At 57.1% G+C, this 17,880-nt stretch overlaps 1 protein-coding gene across 2 annotated transcripts in view; it reads right to left on the reverse strand.

Moving 5' to 3' along the window:
- LRRK1 (leucine-rich repeat kinase 1) overlaps positions 1 to 17,880 on the reverse strand; it is a 102,010-nt gene that overhangs the window by 11,263 nt on the left and 72,867 nt on the right. For both annotated transcript variants that reach the window (XM_012732751.1, XM_012732750.1), the window contains 10 exons: positions 16,442 to 16,718; positions 13,898 to 14,069; positions 11,676 to 11,839; positions 10,654 to 10,793; positions 8,911 to 9,160; positions 7,269 to 7,435; positions 4,847 to 5,044; positions 3,040 to 3,317; positions 1,723 to 1,917; positions 359 to 510 (listed from right to left, as the gene is read on the reverse strand). In XM_012732751.1, coding sequence (XP_012588205.1) covers positions 359 to 510; positions 1,723 to 1,917; positions 3,040 to 3,317; positions 4,847 to 5,044; positions 7,269 to 7,435; positions 8,911 to 9,160; positions 10,654 to 10,793; positions 11,676 to 11,839; positions 13,898 to 14,069; positions 16,442 to 16,718 — 1,993 coding nt within the window. The remainder of the gene's footprint in view (positions 1 to 358; positions 511 to 1,722; positions 1,918 to 3,039; positions 3,318 to 4,846; positions 5,045 to 7,268; positions 7,436 to 8,910; positions 9,161 to 10,653; positions 10,794 to 11,675; positions 11,840 to 13,897; positions 14,070 to 16,441; positions 16,719 to 17,880) is intronic.

The following is a 17,880-nucleotide window of genomic DNA, read 5'->3' on the forward strand; positions in this document are numbered from 1 at the left end:
CCTGCCCTGGCAGATGCCCCTGAGCATCAAGGGCAGACAGTGCCCGAGTCACCGCCCGCCCCCTGCCCTGGCAGATGCCCCTGAGCATTCAAGGGCAGACAGCGCCCGTGTCACCGCCCGCCCCCTGCCCTGGCAGATGCCCCTGGGCATCAAGGGCAGACGGCGCCCGTGTCACCGCCCGCCCCCTGCCCTGGCCGCTCTCACCACCGCCCCTCACGGGCACATCTGTAGGCCCGGGTGCGGTTTTCTCTCTCGAGTGGGCTCCGCCAGACCTTCTTTCCCAGTGGGCACACACGTGGGCCTCACTGACTGCCCCCCAACCCCAACACCAGCTGAGCACGGGAAGTGGGGCTCCTACCTGGACTCCTCCTTCCCGTCCCAGAACACCACCATGTACTCCTGGCCCTGGGAGGAGAAGAAGGTCGTCTGCTTCCCGCAGGGCAGCTGGTACATGAAGGTCGCGAAGGTGGGGTCCTTCATCTGGCTCACCACGGACAGGGCCAGCGGTCGCTGAGGGAGAGAGGCACCGCGGCCGTGAGCCAGGGTCGTCTGCACCCAGACTGATGCCCACACTGCCCAAGAAACCAACCCCCAGTATATCAATGAGCACTGTCTAGCTGGGAAGTGGGTTTTTTTTTTTTTTTAAAGATTTATTTATTTATTCATACAGAACTGGGGTACAGGCCAGAGATGCGGAGGGTGAGAGGATTCACCAGAGACAGAGCGGGAAGCAGAACAGGCAGATCGACGAAGTACACTGCTGAGGGGAGCAGCGGGCGGGTCAGGAGAGGTCTGCCACGCCATGTGGTCACCTCCGGGGCAGGCGGGGATCGAACTCTTGCGTAAGTGGCTTTAGTTTCTCAGTGCTGCGCTTTAACCCGCTGCTCCACCAGGGAGGGCCTGGGAAGTGGGTTTTAACCTTGAAAGCACCAGCCTCTTCCAAAAACAACCAGCTTTAAAATGACAGGTGGCACAACCGGCCAGAGCGCAGCACTAGGAAGCCGTCTGCAGCCACTGCAGCACGAGTTCGATCCCCAGCCGGGAGGTGACCCACACGGCGCAGTGGACCTCTGCAGACGCTACATGACCGTACAAACAGACAAAGCACACAGACCCTTGCAGCAACGCAACCCCCACGCCAGCGCAGAGCGGATGTTGCCACCTCTGTTTAAGGGTCCCGCTGCTCCCCTCAGGGGCGCACTTTGTCAGTCCGTCGGTTCTGCTCCCCGCTCTGTCTCTGGTGAATCCTTTCACACCCCCACACCGCTGGCCTGTACCCCAGTCCTTGTGTGCATACATAAATAAATCTTTAAAGAACATTGGCAGGAGATAACTTCAAGAAAAAATAGGTAAAAAGACAGTTTGACGCTCATGCGCATATCTGTTCCCTGTGACTGAAACAGGTGGCAACATGCCCTCTGTGCTGGCATGGGGCTGCATTGCTGCAAAGGGTCTGAGCACTGTTTGCACGATCACGTGACACCACAGGCGGGGAGGACGGTGCAGCTCAATTTTCCTGAGTGATCTTTGTACAAAGCGCCCTGTACTCAAAGACAACGAGGTGGCTGCGTAGCGGCAGTAACTGTCTCTCCGGAAGAGGAGAGCAGAGGAGGGCTGCCCCGCCTGAGGCGAGGGGTGCTGGCGAGGGGTGCTGGCGGCCATGCCGTATGCCCAGCCTCTGCCCAGCGGGAGGCGTGCCAGCCCCGCCGTGGGCCCTGCTACCTTCTCTGGCTTGGTGTCCCAGCAGTCCATCATGAGCGCCTGCAGTCGATGGAACTGCACTTCTTCCGGCTGCCCCAGAGCCGGGCGGATGCCCTTGGACAGCTTCTTGGCGATCTGAAGCTGGTGATGGCCCAGCGCAGGCCGCTGTCCTGACAGCAGCTCGTACAGCACCATGCCGTAGGAGAACATGTCTACCTGGTGGAGAGGCAAGTCAGGTCAGGTCCCCTGCCTGGGCCCAGCAGCTTTCACAACTGGCCTGGAGGGGCAGGGACAGGGACACAAAATGAGACATGGAAAACATGGAGGCGGTTGCCAGCTCACGCTCCATTCCATCGTCGTCTGTCCCAACATCCGACTAGTCATCTGTCCTCTGCCCTCTCACCCTTCTGCTCGCTTACCCATCCTATCCCCACTTCCGTCCACCACCTACGCATCCGTCCATCACCCATTGACCGCCCCCCCCTTCCTCCAGCACCTTTATCTATTCACTCTCCACCCAACCAGCCGGGCGCCCATCCTCTTGACGGCTCGTCCTGCTGACCACTTGCCCTTCCATCTGGCTATCCTTCCCTCTCCACCCACCCACCCACCCAGCATCCATGCACCCTAAACACCGGGAACTGGGTAATTGTCAGGCACTGGCAAAGGACTCCAAGGACGCCATGGTCCTTACTCTTGAGTACGAGTGTCAAACAAGGCAGGAAACATGACATTCAGCCTATGTGCTTGGTGACAGAAGAGCAGTGGATGTCAATCACAAAGAGGGGTATGTCTCCAAGATCACAATATGCTGATTCCTCTAATTTTAACATCATACAAAGGCCCGAAAAGGAGAGCGTTATATAGGTTTTCAGAAGGTCGAGATGTGACATTTTACCAGAAGAATGTGAGATACAGCTGAGAATTTCAAGGTGAAGGTTCCTATTATGACCTTAGTTTCTGGGCGCCTTGTTTACCACACCTGCTACTGAGAAGCGTTTGTTTTCTTGCCTTTTCCTTTATGGCTAATAAGCAACAGGTGAGTGCTGACGGCAGTTAGTCAATGATCCATTCACAAATCAAATTAGGAGAAATATACACGGGGGGAGAAGTTTCAATGCCAGGTGATTCACACAGGCTGGCTGGGCCCCAGGTGCAGCACGAGCCTGGGGCGAGGCGACTGTTGTGTGGGTGAGCACGAGGAGAGAGGGAATTGGGGGGCGGGTACGAGAAGCCCAGAAACTGCAGGTGCCTTCGCCACGGCCTGACTGGCCTCGGGGACAGCTCCTGCCCCGTGAGGAAAGGCGGGCCGGGCCGGCAGCGGCCCGGAACAGGTACCTTTTCATCGTACACGATGCGAGGCCGGATCTCTGGGGCCTGGTAGCCGGGCGTTCCCTCCACACCCAGGGCACCCTCGTGAAAGGACTGCCTTGAGATCCCGTAGTCCGACAGCTTGATGTTGATGAGCTCCTTGACATCGAGGGACCAGACCAGGATGTTGTCCGACTTCAGGTCACAGAAGATGATGTTCTTTTTGTGCAGGTAGGCCAGCCCCGAGGCGATCTGGTAGGCTATTTTTTGGGTGAGCATGTGTCCCAGGGGCATGAAGGTAGAGTCTTTGCAAAGAAGAAAAATAAAAACCATCAGGGCCCTCCCCGGTGGTGCAACGGGTTAGGACGCAGCACTGCAAGCTGGCCGCAGCCGCCTCCATGCGAGTTCGATCCCCGGCCCTACATGGAGGTGACCACATGGCGCGGCAGACCTCTGCTGACCCGCCCCCTGCCCCCCTCAGCAGTGTACTTCGACAGTCTGCCTGTTCTGCCCCCCACTCTGTCTCTGGTGAATCCTCTCACTGCCCCTGCACCTCTGGCTTGTACCCTAGTTCTGTATGCATGAATAAATAAAAACCTTTAAAAAAGAACAAACCCACCAACATGACCACTGTCTCCTGTCTCCCTTCTATCTCCTCCATACTTGGCATTCTCCTGCCACCACCACCTTCTCTGTGCTGGATGCCAGAGGGACCGAAATGCCTTCAGTAGGCCAAGCCTATGGCCAGAATGGCTGGTGTCTTCACGAAAAGGTCACGGATTCAAATTTCCTAGAGTTCATCTCGGACCACACCTCTCAAAGGTGAGTGCAGACATGAAAAAATAAATCTGCACGACAATTTGTTTTGCTTTCGTTGGGGGAGAAAGAACTGGTTTTAGTAGCCCTGCTTCTTCCCGACTCAGAAGACAGATACCTCTCTGTCAGCTCTTTGGAATTTTCCCATTTCTCAAGGTAAATTATTTTCAGATTTTGTTAAAAAATAAGACATGATTCTGCTTAGTGAAATAAGCCAGAAAGAAGAAGAAAAATACCAGTTGGCTTCAGTCATAGCAGGAGCATAAAGGACAGGGGAAAAAATAATAACAATGAACAACTATACCAGAGACATTTTACCGAGGGTGGAGGGGGAATGGGATCAAAAATGGGGATTGGGGGGAGTGCACTGGACTATTGTGATGGCACATGGGTGATTTGGTGATGGGAAGCCCACGGGGATTACAACTGAGATGGAGAAAGGCACAAAATGATGTAAAAATTAAGTATTATAATAATAACAAAAAAAAAAGACAGTTGAAATATGCATGTGTGTGCATGTGTTACCAATTATCTCTATATAATTCAGTACAATTAAAATTCCCATTGGAATCAAAATTTGGATAAAAAATTAAGACATGATCCTACTGACCTGGGGTCTCAGAGTTCACCAGTGATGGACATGGTGCAGGTTTCGGCTAGAGGAGAGATTTACGCACTGGGGGCTTACGGCTGCTGGGCTGGAGTCAGTGAAGCAACTTCCCCGGCCATGGCAGGGCAGCAGGACTTGGACACTGCGCCCATCTGGCCCCAGGTCCGGAGCCCTGCAGCCTCGTCAACGCCACCCACCGTGCTGGGACCTGGAGAGGCTCCTTCACCCGCAGGGAGTCGGCCGTGTGCCCTGGCCAAGACAGCCGGGCCCTGCAGGAGGGTGCCCCTGCTCCCAGCTCCCCGGACCTGCCCTGGGAGCCCCAGGCTCTCCAGAGGGGCAGTCTCAGGCCAGGGTGTCCATGAGCTGGGCCCGAGGCAGTGCTCTGTGGAACGTTCCGGCTCACCGTACCTTTGGCGTTCTCGGACAGCACGGTGTTGAGGCTGCCCAGCGGGGCCAGCTCCAGGGCGAAGCAGAGCGGGTGGATGCTGATGCCGATGAGGGACACGATGCAGGGATGCTGCAGGGCGTGCAGCATGCTGGCCTCCTGCCGGAACTCCGAGAAGTTCTTCATGGCATCTGTGGCCCGCAGGTGCCTCAGCATGGTGTCTGGGGGGGGGGCAGGACAGCTGTCAGCACCAGTCAGCACCAGCCAGGGGCAGGCTGCCCCTCACCGCTGGCCTTGGGGCCTGTCCAGGACCACGGGGGTGGGGGTACCGGCCAACTCAGAGCTGCTCCAGGGTCAGGCCGGGGTTTACATCTCATGTATCTGAACGCAACGCAATGTCAGGGATTGCAGTATGCCACCCAGAATCTGGTGGCATTCCGAATGGTGGCACTGCAGGCTGCCGTCAAGCTCCTTCCTCTGAGGTGCCAGCCTCACCCCTGACGCTGTCATGTCCCTGGCCTCATCACCCACCGGTCACTCTAGCAGCCCTCGTCCCCCCGTGGGTCGCAGAAGGGTCTCCCTCCTGTATCCTCAGAGTCTGGCTAGGCGTGCAGGGCACAGGTCGGAGAGCTGGGCCTTGATTCTTCACCGTAAGGGAATCACCTTACTCCCCTACCGAGTGGGCGGGGCCACCAGCGGCAGAGAAAACTGTGGGTCTGTGACATGTCATCTCAGGCCACACCAGACAGGCCTGCAGGCAGCGGTGGGCAGCTACTGGTCTGCGCCAGAAACTTTGCCAGTGCCCTCAAAATGCGAGCCTGCGGGCAGGCACCTGTTCTCCCCAGGGGCCTCGGCAAATGGAGGGGCAGGACGCCACGCACTGGGCAGTGGGTAGTCCTGAGGTCCGCCAGCGGGGTCCAGGTCCACAAGGCCATGCTTGTCCTCCTGTGTCCTGATCTGTCCCTCCCCTACAATCTGATTTTAAAACCAGGGATGGCTGGGCACAAGGGTTCAAGCGACATGAAAGAACTCTTGGCAACTGAGATGCACCAGCTGTACCAGAGCCATGTACGTGTGGCCAAATTGGTTTTTACATGTGCAAATTTTGTTGTTCGTGTTGAGCCTCCAGCCCATGAAGAATTGAATGATGTCAGCCTTCCCTGACTGGAAGGCAGCGCAGTCCCAGCCAGCGCCCCGCCCCGAGCGGGCTATCCCGTTCCCAGGAAGGCTGGCCCCGGCCCCGGAAGGCTGCTCTCCTGCCTGCAGGCTTGTAAGTCAGGACATGTGCTGGGCAGGACTCTTTCTTTGTCTTCCACTGCAGAAATTTCCCAGCTGCTCAGGGATTAGGTCATTTCTCGTGAAATTTGGGAAAGTCTTCCAGATCTGTCTCCCTCTGCTGTGGGGACTTTGATCAGAAGTGGATGCACTGATGTGTGCTAGCGGCTCCTCATTTGCTGCCTGGGGGGACATTTTCTAACGCGTCTCCACCGTAGGTGGGGGTCTGCTGAGCTCCAAGGGAGAGCTCGTGTTTGCAGAGCAACGTTATGATACTCACTGGCTCTGGTGTTTGTCAACAGTCGCTTGGATTTCTGCAGAAAGTTGCATCCTTTTCACATTAAAATGATCTCCTTTCCTGTTTTTTTTTTTTAATAGTGTTCTATGACTCTAATTTTCCACTGAGTATAAAGAAAGTAACTTTACAATCATCAAGATGACCATGCTGGTGGTGCAACGTGTTAAAGCGCAGCACTATGAAGCTGTCTGCAACCAGGAGATCAACCCCCCAGCCAGGGAGCTGACCCACAGGGCGCGGCAGACCTCTCCTGATCCACCTGCTGCCCCCCTCAGCAGTGTATTTAAGTTAATCCTCCTGTTCTGCTCCCCACTCTGTCTCTGGTGAATCCCGTCTCCACTCCGTTCTTGTATGCACAAATAAATCTTTGGGGGAAAAATATGGCCACGCTAAGCTAGGGGATGCCATAAAGGGGCTGTGAAGCTGCCTGAAAATGGGGGTTCCCTGTACCCCCACGGGCTGGGCCTTAAGGGGTGCTGGGGCCTCTGAACATGTGGGCTGGAATGGACCAAGAGGGCCTTCCCCCCTCTATGGGGTGGGAAGGAGGGAGCGGCACCCAGGGTGACCCCCCAAGCCATCTTTCTTCCTTTAGAGGAGATGACTGAGGGGTCCGCCTGAGATTCAGTGCAGTGCTCCCCGCCCTGCCTTAGTGTCCTCAGAGACTGTCACCTGCAAAGGCACTTTCCAGGCCTCTCTCGGCCTGACTGCCAGCCAGTCCCTGTCCCCCCAGCCAAGCCCAGAGCAGGACAGCCCCTGGGCCCACACTGGCCTGGCCCTGCTCCTGGGAGGGAGGCCTTGGGCCTCCTTCACGTGGCCCCAAGTTTGAACTGTGGGAGCACCTTTCTGCAGAGCCGAGACAGGGCCCTCTTTACCTGCTGGGACATTAGCGAAGTTCTTGAATTTCTTGATCTGGAACCGCTTCACGGCCACGGGCTGGCCTTGGTACCGCGCCTGGTAGATGACAGTGCCGCTCCCGCCCTGGCCCAGGACACTGCCCTCGTCCTCACTGTGCTCCAGCTTGCTGTTCTCCAGGAAGAGCCTGTGGGGACACTGAGGGCTCAGAACAGCCCTGGTTCTGCGCTGCGGGTAGGTGGGGGCCTGGGCGGTCAGTTGTTCCAACTGCAGAGAATCACGGATCAAAACTGCCCACTGGGACAGATGGACCCGAGAGAAAGCCCCGACCTGGGCAGGCGATGCAGCCAGCTGGCCCTGGGCGCCTCTGTGAAGTGGGCTCCTCCCGGAGCTTGGCTTAGGATTCCTGCCAACTCTGGAAGTGCCCACCTGTGTAGATACCACCGTGGGTGCCACGCCCCCTGCTCCCACCCGACAACCTCCTGCGGGGGTGGTGGGGGGTTGGGCTTCAAAGCCATGGGCAGACCATGGCCAGTTTCCAGAGAGCCTCTGCTGGGCTGTGAGGCCTTTCAGATTGATGGCTTCTTAGCGCCTGACCGAGAATTTTCTGTTAGGAGCCATGCTATGCCTGTGGTTGGCTCCAGGAGGGCCCCCAGGCCAGCCTTCTGTGTTCTAGACAGCAGATGAAGAGCCCCGAGCTAGCTGGGCACCAATGATATGTGAGGTTCAGCAAATAGATGAAAATTATAAAATCTGGGGCTGCTTAATAGGGACTTTTCCCTCTCCCCAGTTGGATTCGTTGTACAAAACTCTGTATGTGGTCTCTGAGATGGGATCCTAATAACTCAACGCTAAAGATCTAGGGATAAAGCTTAATTAGCAGAAAAGCAGGTTTAATAGTCATTGAGGTAACAGGGGATAGTGAACAGAACTATAGGGGGGACATGATGGGGTGGAGGAAGCAACTGCTTAATCTAGCAGCTTCATGCTTTGGAACCTCGATTCTGCAATAAAATAGAGTAATACACATTCTGTTTTCTTGGGATGGGAGAGCAATTTGGAAAACAGAATACAAATATGGTTGACCCCCCTCGCTCCCCTCAAAGTTTACCTGTTTTTAAGGAAATCAGATATAGTACTCGTTTGGGTAAGAAACAACAGGGTCTCACAACTCTGAAAGAGCTGGTAACTACCAACGTGACCTGGTTGTCTGCACAGAGACCCAGTCACCATGGCCTCTGGTCTCCATGACGACAGAAGAGCCCATCTTTCCCCAAACACTTGGCTTTAGTGCTGGTTTCCTGTTGGATAGGACCACAAAATGCTTTCTATTTTCTCCCCGATTCTCTTCCCAGTTATTATCTTCGATTAGCAGAGGAAGAATCAACTCTCAAAGTAGCTTCGGGGGACCCAAATGTTCAGCCTGAGGACAGCAGTTAGGAGTTGACATTTGCCAAAGAAGGGAGAGTGGGTCTGAGGGTGCGGGGTCCCTGTTTCTGAGTGTGGAGCAGTGGAAAGGAGCTGCCAGTTAATGGGAGAGGGAGAAATGTGGGTCCCAGACTGGCTCCACCCCTCCCTCCCCCATGCTCAGACTGGCTGGGCAAGTTGTGACCTCAAAACCAGAAAGCCTGGCCCCCTGGGGGCACCCCTCGAATGACGTACCTGGCGGGGAAGTCTGTCATGAACAGCTCGGGCACCAGCTCCCGCAGTGGCACGGGGAGGTCGGGGTGTCTGGGGCAGGAGATGAAGTCCCGCTCGATGGCCGTGAGCACACAGTCCTCCATGTCGAAGTACTGCACCCGCTCGGACTTCTCGCTCGGGTCGGCCAGCTGCGCCCAGGAGGTCGCGCAGACCGGGCAGGGCACGTACTGCTCCATGAGGGGCGTCCCGTCGCTCTCTGTGGCCGTCAGGGCTGTGTGAGGGCAGAGCAGGAGATGGCTGGCGGGCAGGCAGCTGTTGATAGGCCTCTGAGCTACCCCGGGGGGCCCTGCACCCCAGGCTGGCTGGATCGGTCCCAGGCGGGGTCTGCCTGCCTCGCCTGGACTGCAGGGAGAGGCAGACATGACGGCCACACTCAGGGGTCCTTTTGGACAGCCGACAGGTGGTCTGGATGTTGAGCTGGCCGGTGGAGGAGGATCCTGGAGGTTGGGGATCCCCCTGCACTGCTGGGCCAGGCTGCAATGCCGTATTCCCAATGACTGAACCATGCCAGCCAGGAACCGTTCTTAAAATTAGAATCAGAAGGCTGGCAACTAGTGTGATCCTTCCTGAGGGCAGCGCAGGGGGGAAATGAGTGCACGTTGAAACAGGCTTGGGAAACCAGTAACTGACAAGGGTCCCACCAGGCAGGACACAGCTTTACTTGCCTCTGCTCCTAAATGCACAGGAACACCAACAAGGAGCCCCACAGAGACACCCTGGGGACCCTGTTCTGTGCAGATCGGAGATGTCCTTCTAGAACTTTCTGGGTGCATGTTATCCGTTATCCACAGGCCTGGGTGCAGCACATTCTGCTGGCTGCCTGGTGGTGCTTTCTCCTGGCAGCTGTGCCTCGGGGCTTCCGCCCTGTCCTGCCTGTTCAAGTGACCCTCTAAAGGGCCTTGAGTCAATTTCCCCACTAATACCTGTGGTGGGGGGTGTGGGGGGGGCACAGGTTGTTTCCTGTGGGGTGCTGTGGGGTGGCCAACTCCCCACCCAGCCGCCATAGCTCACACCCACACCCCTTTCTGTTGGTTTCCACAGGTGACCCTCCCATTCGTCCCAGAAGGACCGGGGCCTGGCAGTGGGCTTCTGGGCCTACAGAGGCTGATGGCTCACGCGGTGGCCTCCTGCCCTGGCTGCCTGGTCTGGGCCTGCTGTGGCCTCCTCTCCGCAGGATGCCCTGGGGGGTTGTCCCTACTCTGGTGGCAAAACAAACAGAGAACCTCAGCTGGCTTGCTTCAAAAGTGTTTTCTTTGGGCGGATTTTGGATGAAGAAACTGATCAAAGGGTCTGAGAAGGGCCGTGTGTGGGGTTGACCCCCTCTGAGATGCAGGGGTGGGGACAGACTGGCAGGAGGAGATCCTTCCAGTAGAAGGTCCCCTTCCTCCCCACCCTGGCACACAGGGTAAATCGCCGTCTGCTGGGCTCGCCCCAGATTCCAGCAGTTCCGTCTCCACGATAAATGATGCCCACGGGAGGCTCCCACTTGAGGGAGGTAAACCAGGGTGTCCGTATATGCCCTGTGGGGTCTGAGCTCATGTTGTCCCCCGCGAGCTCCCACCCACGCCCAAGACTGCTTTCTGGTGGCAGATTCCTTGGGCTGAATCCCAATAGGATTTCTGTTCCCCCAAAGCAGGAAATGCACCCTGACTTGTAAAGAAACATTAACAGGAGCCTAGGCTTGTCTCAGGGCCATTCTCTTACCGGGAAACCACTGATCAATCAAGGAATTGACATGGTCTGTGATGAAAGCCATGGCCGAGAAGTCCCTCACTTCTGACTGGCAAATGATTTTTATTCCTCCACTTTTTTTCTTTTTCCAGTTCACGTCCGAGGATTCCACACTGTGGCCCAGAAACAACAAGGGGTTCATTGTGGCTGGCCGGGAGGGCCGGGGAGTCTGTCCCTGTCTCCAGGACAAGGCCTCAGGCCCCAGGGCCCCCAGGCCCTGTGCCAGGGAGGCTCCTGCCCTTACGTGCCTGTGAGCACAGCCCCTGTCTGCCCCCAGCATGGTGAAGTGGATTCTAGGACTGTGCAGGAGAGGGGCGTCCTGGCTGGGGTCTGAGCCTCCGGTGAGATCCGGGGGGCTCTGTCCTGCCCTGACCACAGGGCTCTCATCCACCAAGTGGTAGCCATGAGCCAGGAGTGAGCACACAGCTCACACGACAGTGCCAGGCCCCCAGAGCAGCCCAGGTCGGGCACTCGAAGAAAGTCTCTGATTCCTTCTTCTCACAGAGCTGAAGAAGATATGGAAAAACTCACTGTAAACATGAAATAATCTTGTGTGTTTATGAAACAAATAAAAGTCATGCCTTTCTTTCAAAACAAAGAAGGGAGCTAGATAGGCTTCTTGGCCTGTGATGTGTTGGTTCTGCTGGGAAGCCCGAGAGCCCCCAGGGGCCCGCTCGCTCTCTTGAGCAGGGCTGGTGCTGGTGGCGCCTGCAGGTGCCCCCTCTGACCCCGGAGGGTGGGAGTGCTTGACGCTCTCATCCCTGAACTCAGCCACCACCACATCCCTCGCTCTTGGGCTGTGGTCATCACACCACCTCCCCCTTCCTGTTCTGCAAAGGAGAGTTGGAGGGCTCAGGGCAGGGGGACCTCTGGGACATTTGGGGGGGTCTCCTATTTCTGGCAAGCTGCCATGAGGAGCCCCTCTCAGGGCACCCAGGGAGGGGCTGGGGTCTCGGCTGCACAGGGGTCCAGCCAGGTGCACCCACTGTCCCTACCTCAGGTAGCCTCCATCAAAAGTGACCAGGAGCCCTTCCTGCCAGTAGATGGTCTGGTTTCTCTTCACTCTGAATGTGCTGCAGCGATTTCTTTGGTTTCCGGTAAAACTGTAAATGGTGACTTTTCTGTGTCTGCTTCTAGTGTTCTTCTTGTTTTCAAAAAGCTGAAAGACAGAGAAAAGGCCCTGCTTAAGTATGCGGGGCTCCTCGCTGGCCTGGGCAGAGCTCTGAGGAGGCCGGGCTGGCCCCTGCTTGATAAATGACCGCCACCTTCTCACCCCCTGCCCCGCCCCGCCCCTCACCCCTGCCAAATTCAGGCTGACTGAGCTGAGAGGGTCTCTAGGGTACTCTGGGGACACATTTCCCCCAAAGGAATGAAAATAAGCTTAAAAAAAAAAAAAATCTCCTCCTGCCCTGATTTTACAAACAAGTGCTTATGTTAGGAAATGCCGAAAATATAGAAAAATGGAAGCCGGAGTATCCCACACCGGCGTTAACTTCAAGCAGAGTGCAATCTCCCATCACAGGGTTTTTGGTATCCACAAACACGCTTCTAAAACAGCGGGGAGGCATGTTATTCTATGAAGTATAGTAATTTTCTTAATTATGGGCTTCTTTGGGTGTTTAAGTGGTTCTACCTTTTACTCCTCAAAAAAAGGTCAAATTTGAAAAAGCACAGATTTTCTCAGACACCAAATGATTTCCTTATTCAGATATTTAGCCATAGGATTACTGGGTCAAAGGGTCAGAACGTTTTGGGGATCAGTGTCTGAAAGGACTGTTGTCGGGGTGAGAACATCTGGCTCGGGCAGGTGTTGCGGCCCAGCTCCATCCGTGGACAGTAGAATTCGAGGCCTTGAGTCAGGATGGAAGTGTCTGCCTTCCTCCCTCACCATCTGCATGTCAATAGGACTTCTTTGCTAATTTTCAGCAAGGATATTGCCAGGAAGACTCCCCCCACCCCAGTCCAGCTGGGCCCCCACCCCGCCGGGGCTGAGCCCTCTTGGGAGTCGGGCCTCACACACAGTCCTGGTGCTCTGTGACCTCCCACTTAGAGTGTGGCAGAAGGACGAGTTCAAGGGGAGGGCAGCGAGACGAATCCGGGCCAGGGCCGTCCTGATTCTGGTCCCACAAAGAGCCTCTTTCCTTGCTAACACGAAACTCAACAGTTTTCAGGCTCTCGCATTTGTTTTTACCATTTCAGCAAAAAGGGAAGATCAAAGCATCTGTTTATTTAGATAGTAAGTTGTACTGCCATAAGGGCCTTTGAATTAAAATGTGGCAAAAATAAACACACACCCGAGTTTCATGCCAATTATTCAAGAGGCAAGGCGTATGTGGCAATGATCCTGCAGACTGGGTCTGGAAGGTTTGTAGGTTTGTGAAAAAGTGCTGGGTGGGCTTCATCCTAAAGTTCCTGAGGTACGGGGTCTGGGGTGCTTCCCAAGAATTTGCATTTCTATCAAAGTCCCAGGTGAGGCTGATTTTGCTCTTCCAGGAATCCCACTTTGAGAATCACACCTCCAGACAAGTACTACTTCCTCGGACTTGATGTTAACCCTGATGGCCGGCTGGGACTCTTTCAACAACACCAGGCGAGCCCCCAGAAACGAACCCTTTGGGTTAGGGCTTTGTAGCTTCCAGACCGAGCTTCAGCCTCCCAGAGGTCCTCAAACTGAATGGGACAGCAGAGTTACCTGGGAGCTTGGAAAACTACTGATGTCTGGGAGCCACAACCAGATTCGCGCTGAGGGCAGGGGGCCTGTTCTGCACCGTCTGATAGCTCCGGGCGTCTCGGCACAGCGGAGCGAGGGCTTCTGGGCCCAGGCGCTCCAGGCGCGGCCCGGCCCGGGGGACATGTCAGAGGCAGGCTCTCTGGTCCCAGTCACACCCACTAGCAGAACCTCCGAGTGGGCCCAGGCCACACGAGTGCTAAGGAGTCCTACGGGGGACTCGGACGGAGGCTACAGTGTGGAGGCAGCTCTGTAAGGGGGGGAATTGCGTCTAGGCCAGCAAGCTGCTGCATGGTTCAACTTCAGCAGGCCGCTGGCCAGGGCGGCAAAGGCGGCCTCACCGCGCGGCCTCCGAGCCCTAAGTGGGCGAGACAGGGTCTCAGGGCAGGTCCTTTCAGTGCTGGGCCTCTCCCTCCCGCCGGGGCACAGGCAACCTCACCTCCTGTGCATGCACCCCCGACCCCCCAACCCAGGCAGAATGTCAGCTACCTGGAGGTCCATCTCTGCCAAGCTGATCAGCATCCGGGCTATAAATCTTTGCCAGAAGCCAACAGGAACAAAGCTCATCTTAAACACCCGCTGGATGGTGTTGGCCGTTGGGTGCCGCATGCAGTGGGTGTCCAGGCCGGGCTTGGATGGAAGGAGGTGTGGCAGGAGATAGCTGAAACACAGCAAGGGGCGCTGAGCTGCAGGGGTGCCGTCCCCCCCGGGGTGTTGGGATTTCCGTTTTAGAAAGCGAGGGCAGCTGGTAGTTTATATGCTGGGAATAACGCTTGGGGAGCAAATGAAGATGGGCAAGGTAACTACACTTATCAAGGTCCCTAAGAGACTAGGAAGATGCTAAGACATGCAAGTGTGGTTGAAACACATCAGATGGAGCAAGTCGCAGTCCGTAACTGTGCTGGGATCGGGGGTTGAGTCCAAGTTAACTTTGGATGGTGAAGGAAAAACAACACAGCTGCAGTCCCAGGGACGATATTGATATTGGGGTTGGAGCAACGTTTGGGTCTCCGGAGCTCTTTATTGTCCCTGGCCGGTGGTCACAATGCGTGGCCTCAGGAGCTGGGATGGGGGGTGGCGGGGTGGCGGCCTCATGAAAGTGCTGAGTCACCGTGTCAGTGAGTCAGCATTCTGCCTCCTCTGAGAGGAGATGAAAGTGGGCGGTCCCCGGGGAGCTGGCCTGAAGATGGCCTTGCGGGGGGAGCCCTGGGGCAGTGCCTGGGGGGGGTGAGCTTTCCTTCAAGAAGGCTGTGCCCTGCACCCTCCCAATGCAGCAGGTCAGTTGAGGTCCGGTAAGAGCGGCAGCGTTTTCTGGAAGAGGCTTCCCACACCCCAGACTCTGCAGGAGGAAAATTTCACAACAGGCGCCAAGGCCAGCGCTGAGTCCCATGCACTCGCGGGCCCTGGCCTGGCACCGAGGAGACACAGTGCCGCCCACGGGCCAGGGCTGTGCGGGGCGGCCCTGGTGTCCTCTGCAGCCATTCCAGCTCCCCAGCGGCAGCGCCTTTCTGAGCACCGCGTGGCCACCATCTCACCCCACCTGGCTCGCATGGGACTCCCTAACGCGGCTCCGCCTCGTGCCTTCCTGCTCTCCTTTCTCCCGCAGGGGCTGCCTCCACCACCCCCGGATTGCTCAGACTGCAGGTCCCCCTCTGACCCCTCCCCAGGGCGCCCCGCCGAGTCTCCACTGTAAGTCACGCAGCTGCTCAGTGCAAGTGGAGCTGGCCTGTGGGAGGGTCCAGATCCCAGGGGCTCCCCTAGGGGTGGGGAGGGGCGCCGCTCTGGCCTGAGACCAGCTCTTGAAGGAGCCTCCCCGGTGTGCGGTTGGGCTCAGAGACCTCTGGCCCGGGTCCTCTCACTAGCTCACACCTCTGGGGCCACAGCTTGCCCGAGGGAGGGCTGAGCAGCCGAGGACACACACCCATGCCAAGCTGCCTGGACGGCAGGGCTCTGTGTAGAGCCAGGCATGAAATGTGGCCAGGGACGCGTCAGGCATGGCGAATTAGTCCGTAAACTGTGCTGCGACCAGGGAATTGCTTCAAGTTAACTTTGGATGGTGAAGGAAAAACAAACACAGCTGTGCAGCCCCAGGGACGAGCAGATACCGGGGTCAGAGCAACATTTTGGTCTTTGGGCTCTGTGCGCCTGAGTGTGAGGTTGAGTCCGAAACACAAGCAGCTCCAGGGAGAGCCGTCCTGGGCCTCCCAACTCCTGAAGTCACCTGAGCGCCTCCAAGTACATCTGACCCTCAAATGACACAGCTGTGAGCTACGCGGGGTCACTAATGTGAAACCAAGATTTTGTTTTTCTCTGGGTGGGTTTTAAATTCTCGGGTTCAACCCACCGTGGCTGCGGGCTGATGGAATCCTCAGATACTGAAGCTGCAGATGCTGAAGCCGTGGTTGTGGGGGCTGATGATAAAGACATGAGCACACACACACTGGGGGACCCACAGCGGGGTGTGCTTGAAGCCACTCCCAGCCACTGAGGGTGACCGTGGCTAGGCTGCGGGTGGCGTGGAGGTACCCTGCCCCTGAAGGGTGCTGCATGCGTGAGCCAACTGTCCTTGCAGTGACCAGCATGCTAACAGGAAACAGTGTCTCTGCCTTTTTACTATGAAGAAAAGAAGGTGGCGGGTCCGTGCTCGGGTTCTGGATGCACGTTTCAGTCCCTGCACTATAATGGCCACGAGGACTGGGCAGCAGCCTGGTGGACTTTACTGTCCAACTAGCCATGCCTAATGTAGAAGTGACAGCCCTATTTATTCACCAAGCAGTCAACCAATCATCGCCCCCACATGTGAACCCATTCGGCGTTGTAAGTGCCAGCTTGTAGTTTTCCTGCCGCTCAGTGGCTTTCTTTGACTCCGCTGGAGAGAGAAGCCGTGGCCCAAGAGGGAGCCGCTGGCCACGCCCAGTGCCCCTGCTGCCCAGCCCAGGAGGTGGGTCATTGCCGCCCCTTCCAGGAACTTTTGTTCAAGCCACCAGCGCCCCACCCTCCAGGGAGCACCTGCCGGCCAGGTGGTGGCCTCACCTGTCGTTGGCGACGGGCAGGGCGATCTCGAACTTGGCCAGAAACTGGAAGTACTGCTCCTCCGTCTGGTGTGTGAAGCCCGTCCCGACCAGCAGCATCCTGAGGTCCTCTGCCCGGATCACCCCATTCTTGGCCACTGACCGGGAGCTCTTGATGTTGAAGATCCTCTGCAGACACTCGGACAGCCAGATGGGGTCGAGAAAGTAGAGGTTCCTCAGGCCGTGGCTGGTGTCGGGGAAGTGAAGCAGGGTGCCGGTCTCTATGAGGAAGCTGATGGCTGCTCGGGGAGGGCGGGAGGGCGCAGTGTCAGGCAAGGGGAAACGGGCATCTGGGGGACCCACTCCCAAGGACCCAAAGGGGCGGATGCAGGCTCTTCCAGGAGCCACCGGCACTTCCAATGCACAGGAATCCTCGGCCCTGTCAGCGCCTGGCCACAGGCCCCTGGTGGCACCAGATAACCGGCCAATGTGCTGATCTGACAATGGGGGAGCTACAGCTGCCCCCGTTACTCATGTCTTTGCATAGTCATCTGGTTGCTAAAATGCATGTGTGACCCCAAAACCAGCACCTGCTGTGCCTGCGTGCAGGGAGACCCTGAGGCACAGACCGGCGTCGGGCATGGCGCTCTCCGCCCTCTGGTTCCGGCCCTCACCCTGTAAACATGGTGAAACACGGTCTACACAGGTCTTGCTTTGCATTTCTGTGCTCTGGGCCCGTGAAGTCTCCAGAGCGCCGCACCCCAAGCACAGTGCTGGAGCACAGTGGCGGCCCACGCCCGGGAAGGCTGCGTGCTCCAAACAGCTTTGCTTGGAGGCCAGTGCTGGGCTGCGGGACACTGCTCGAGGTCTGTAAGCAGGAGCACCCACAAGACACGCTGCATGTGGCAAGAGGCCAGGATGGGCGAGCAGAGCTGCCAGGGGCCTGGCCCTCGCCAGCTGATCCTTAACTCAGGTCTGAACCGCGGGGGTCGAATTCTAGGCAGATGTTTTTCCACCTGCAGATCTCGCATGCGTGGACCCGCCGCTGAGGAGCCAGCTCACTGAGCCAGGGGTGTGAGCCCACCAGCGGGGGCTTGACAAGAGAGGACTTGCGCGCCGGAGGGTTTGGGATCCCAGGTGGAGGGGTGCCCAGCAACCAGCCTCCCTTGGACACCAAGATGAATGCTGTGACGTTAGGGGGTGTCAAAATCATGCTCGGACTTCCACCTGTGTCGGGGCTGGGGCGAGGGTGCGTACACCCCCATGTTGTTCAAGGACCAGCTGTTTTTCCTTGGGCAGCTCAGTATCCACTAACTCAGAGTTTGCAGAAACCAGCGAGCACTGACCTGACTCCACCTTCCTGGGGCTCTGCCCCTCTGCCCAACCCCCATGGGTGCTAGTAGCCCTAGGCCCCCCCCGCCCACCCACTAGAGACCCCAGCCCATCCCCCTGGGGGTGCGG

This window comes from Condylura cristata, unplaced genomic scaffold, assembly GCF_000260355.1.
Source record: "Condylura cristata isolate star-nosed mole 26May11 unplaced genomic scaffold, ConCri1.0 scaffold00035, whole genome shotgun sequence".
Lineage (NCBI taxonomy): Eukaryota > Metazoa > Chordata > Mammalia > Eulipotyphla > Talpidae > Condylura > Condylura cristata.